The sequence below is a fragment of the Chrysoperla carnea genome, chromosome 4, assembly GCF_905475395.1.
Source record: "Chrysoperla carnea chromosome 4, inChrCarn1.1, whole genome shotgun sequence".
Lineage (NCBI taxonomy): Eukaryota > Metazoa > Arthropoda > Insecta > Neuroptera > Chrysopidae > Chrysoperla > Chrysoperla carnea.
This window is the reverse complement of record NC_058340.1, coordinates 11,291,719-11,296,491: the sequence shown is the minus strand read 5'-3', so window position 1 is coordinate 11,296,491 and position 4,773 is coordinate 11,291,719. Positions and strand designations below refer to the sequence as shown.

Here is a 4,773-nt window from a genome sequence, read left to right as displayed (position 1 = left end):
CTCATACAATATAAGAGTTTAAAATATTATGTTTTTTGTAAACCAATTAAGATTAAAAAAATATACATTTTCAAATTAAGCCACATTATTATATTTAATGAGATAATTGAAAAAAAAAAAAAAACTAAAATTTTCAAATAAAAAATAATTCTGTTCTATAGTGGCGTCGTCGACTAAATTAAAACAATTAATTAATTTACTGCATCTTTTAGTAATAATCATAATGTCACCAATAATATTATTTAAATAATTAATTCATAATTATTTTTATACAAATTATTTATAATTATAATAGGTTGATCATAATCAAAAACTGGTATTTCTAGTTAACCATAAAGAGTTATTGTTGGTTTATTTTGTTTAAAATTATTCAATTTTTTTTTTTGCAACATGTAAATTTTTAGATGGATAATTATTGGTTTGATTCTCGAAAAACCACAAATTCTACAACAATTTTTTTTGTGACATTTACTGACTAAAATTTCCATATCGATAATTGTTTATGTAGGAGGTATTTCCTTTTCCATTTTTGTTAAAACAATATTTCTTTGTGTTTCTGTATTAATAGTACCTTCTTCTGTTTTCAAACGAGCGCGTAAATCTAAGCATCTTAAATCAGTCATTAAAGCATGATTTTTATTTTCAAGGCCTTCATTTAATTTCACTTGTAAATCTTCCAAAGCATTGTACGTTGCCCTAAAAAAAATTATTTATTGAAATAACTTCAAAAAAGAGAGCTGGCTAAAAATTTTTAAGTTAGCGATATGTAGTTTACGAACTACAGACACCAAACATTTCTTACATATACGTATTGCTTAACACATGTACTGTGTCATGCTCGTGGGAGATGCCTGTGCCAAAATGTAAATTAAACGCTTGCGTTACAAATCAATCAGAAATTTTACGCCTGATAACTTTGAACTGACATTTTTTTTCTCTAAAATGCAAATGCAAATAAAATTGCAACGAAGTTTTTTGCGTTACAAAATTTAGTACCTGAATGTAAAATTATCATTGGAAATTAAAATTTAGTCACGTACTTTGCGCAATCAATTTTATCGGCTAGATCCTTTCGAGTTTGCAATAACTGAGTTAATTCATCACGAATACCCATTTCTGGTTCATCTCGTGAAGCTTCGTATCCTGGTCGTTGCGCACGCGATTGTAAACGTGTTTCTGCTAGCTTAATTGCATCTGTCTTATCTTGAAAAGCAGCTTCCAGTGCAATTATTTCATCTAATGTACTCTGCATTTCCTCTTTCATCTATAAATTTAGGAGAAAGTGGTATATAATGATCCCCCAAATTACAATGATCCCTCGTTGTTTTTAGTGAACCATTAAAGTCATCTAGTATATTTATGGATAGACGGCTTCAACGTGATCAAATTAATCGTTTAACAAACAGTTGTGGCGATGTTAATTTTAATCCTAATGATCTATGGTAAGACTTTCAACGTTAAATTTATTTTCTTGTGTTAGTTTTCGCCGGCTGGTTGTTTTACTCTTGACTTGTGTTGACTTTTAATAATATTACAACACATTTTGATAGGCGTATAATAAATTTTAAGGTCAGTTTTTATGACGATATTCAAATATGTCGTTACGGGTAAAATGATCCCCTTTATATACATAAAATGATCCCTTTTATATACGTTAAAATGATCCCTAGTAAAATCATCTAAATCAACACATTCAAGACTCGCTACAAGATCATTTTAACGTATATAAAGGGGATCATTTTATCCGTAACGACATATTTTAATATCGTCATAAAAACTTACCTTAAAATTTATTATAAGTCAAATTATAAATATGACATATATTTATTATCAAAATGTGTTGTAATAATATTAAAAGTCAACAGAAGCCAGGAGTAAAACAACCAGCCGGTAAAAACTAACACAAAAAGAAATTTGATTTCTATAGTTGTTGGATAATTCAAGCAGTATGCGTATTTTACCTGCAGACCTTGCCATTGAACTTCATTTTTAGACCTTTGAATTTCATAGATCCTTTTCCGTAATGCATAATCAGCTGTCTCACGTTGTGCTTTTAAGTTGTTCCTCGCACGTTCTCGTACTATGAACAATGCTTCACGCATTTGTGCAGTATCAGCCAATTCGTTATCTGCTAACAATTTCGTATAGCGAGAATGCTCTAACCAATTTTGATGAGAGATAGAACGTCTTGGCACACCTAATGGATCAGGCTTAAAACTAATGCCTGTGCAATGTTTATCTAATGTTAACATATCTTTATCAATTTCAATAGCTTCGCTTTTGTCGTTAATGTCTAATTGCACTTTGAATTTCACTTCTTCAAGGCGATTTATTTTCTCCCAACAACTTTGGCATCGATCTATTAGCATTTGTTTTATACCCTCAACTACACACAATTCCTGAAAGAATTTATAAGAAATATAGAAATCTACTATTAGTACAGTAAAAGATGTTACAAAATTAGCTAATAGAGGAAAATGAAAGAAACCGTTCGCATTAATTTTGCTAAAACGTCATGGTATGTGTTTCTTAGGTTCAAATATCATTAGAAACGCATGAGTTAGGTTCACAAATGTTTCTATTTGTTAATAAACAATAATTTTTTAATTCAATGAAACGATCAATGTTAAAGATCACTTAAAAAATTATTAATTAGGCAACTTGTATGACGTAAATGTTAAGTGTCTATCAAATAATCGAAAACTATTATACATGTATAACGTATGTGTAATTAAAGTTGCCTATTTATTAATTTTGTAAGTCTACTTTAACATTAACCGTTCCATTGAATTTACAATTTATTGTTAATTAACAAATAGAAACATTTGTGCCAATAATTCATGCTTACTTATGATATTTGACGTACCTTAGAAACACATTCCAAGAGGCTTTAGCAAAATGCGAACGGTTTCTTTCATTTTCCTTTATTTGTAACATCTTTAACTAAATAATGCGAATCAATTAAAACAGTCTATTATACAAACCTCCGGAAAATGCAAACGAAGGTAACTTTGTGGGAAACATATAATGTTTGATAATAAAATAAAAACAAGTGAAAACAAACAATTGACTGAGTTAATTGTTGAAATACCATGCATAGACAGGGTTGATTAGGCAATCGTTTGTTTTTTTACGCCATGTAAGTAAAGAAAGATCACCACTCTTACACACAAAGTAATAAGAGTATCTTTCCTCTCACTGCTTCAGTGTATTTGTTTATTTAAACATATATCGGTATGCTTTAAGGATGATTTATTTTTACGTATATTTTTGAATGTTATGAGAATAGCCAGAATGATTGTAGTAGGTAATTGTAGGTGTTAACCTTTTTTAATTCTGTGTCAGCATCATCATAAGTTAATTCCGAACCACCTCTTGCATCTCTTGCTGCAATACATTCATTAATAATGGAAAGATGAATGTCTAAAAAATCTAATTCCCTTTCTGTTGCAGCCTTTTCATCAGTTAGAGATTTTATATCCGATTCTATCCTTTTTAATTGCTCTTCTAATGTTTCTTTCCATCGACCTAATTCGGTTATTCTAAAATACAAAATTAATAAAAACCTACGTTTAGAAGTTTTACCTTTATTATAGAATAAATCTTGTAGCTCGGTTGGTTTAAGCGTAGCCAATTTCATAAGACGTATGACTAGGGTATTGATATCTTCTTTCGTTTTTGAGTTATCGTGATCACAGACAGACAGCCAATCGGAAATGTACTATAATTGATTTTATGAATATCTATAGCAGAATATCTAAACTTAGTATACCTTGATATATTTCATATATACATGGTTATACAAATTGGTAAGAGGCATTTTGTATGTAAAGTGACCCAACAACAAAGAATCGAAAAAAATCGATTGTCAAACTCTTGATATATTAATAGATAATGGGAAAATGCTATAGTTTTCGTTTTATCTAAATAAAAGAATGCTGTGGCACATTCAAGCTGCAGCTGCAGATCAAATATCTTATAAAACTAACGATATCCTATTAGAAATTCATTACTTCGCAAACATATGTTCGATGTTGACCACATAGCGAATTTTGACACAGCCTGAAATAGCAAATATGATAAAATATTCATGATAAGTCAAACAGCGAACAATCAAACGAAATATGTACTGTTTGAGGAACATTTGTTTCTGGTTTGAGCAAAAAGGATTAGAAAAACATCGGTACAAATTAGGTAATCTACAAAAGATTGTTTAATTACCGATCAGCAAGTCGGACATCGTTATGATAAGTATCCCATTCGGTTTTAATTCTTGTCTCATTACGTAATTGACGTGCTTGATGTCGCAATTCAAATGTGTCTGCTCTTCGTGTATTAGCTGTTTGTTGGGTACCCCATGTATGGGCATGCCAATCTGCAAGACCTAGATGTTTTATTGGTTTTTCAAAAGTAACTATCGATCCACTCATTATTATAATATTTATTTGAAATTCTTTATTTTGTACAAAGGAAATAGAAGTAAAACATATTAAAATGACAATTTTATCAAAAAATTACAAGTAAACTTAACAATAAAATTGTTTGTTTCCAAGTAAATGCTACTAGCACCGGAAAAAGGTAGGTATAGACCAAGAGCTATAGCAAAGTTGCGAACAAATGGAAAAACAGAAAGAGACAAAACAAAAGCAAATAATATCGAATACAGATAGAATACAGATAGAACGACTAGATATGCGTTGGTTTGTTATATTTACCGATAGATGATTCTATGCGCATGCCAAAATACTTGCGCATAACATGTATTTTTATTAT

The 4,773-nt window shown here is 29.9% G+C and overlaps 1 protein-coding gene across 1 annotated transcript; it reads right to left on the bottom strand.

The window, feature by feature from the left end:
- Window positions 1-500: 500 nt before the first annotated feature.
- Window positions 501-4,458, bottom strand: LOC123297848 (tektin-B1). Its single transcript, XM_044879654.1, has 5 exons — window positions 4,222-4,458; window positions 3,326-3,542; window positions 1,962-2,399; window positions 1,041-1,264; window positions 501-696 (listed from the first exon to the last, which is right to left on the bottom strand). The coding sequence occupies exons 1-5, from the start codon at window positions 4,428-4,430 to the stop codon at window positions 501-503; spliced, it is 1,284 nt and encodes a 427-aa protein (XP_044735589.1). The 5' UTR covers window positions 4,431-4,458.
- Between the last annotated feature and the right edge of the window lie 315 nt (window positions 4,459-4,773).

Bases quoted from the DNA above. Each gene is read 5' to 3' on its own strand.
- LOC123297848 (XM_044879654.1), bottom strand. From the start codon at position 4,430: ATGAGTGGATCGATAGTTACTTTTGAAAAACCAATAAAACATCTAGGT. The intron at 1,265-1,961 runs GTAAAATACGCA...CTAAATTTATAG, and splicing joins TTCAATGGCAAGGTCTGCAG to ATGAAAGAGGAAATGCAGAG. The intron at 697-1,040 runs GTACGTGACTAA...AATTTTTTTTAG, and splicing joins GATAAAATTGATTGCGCAAA to GGCAACGTACAATGCTTTGG.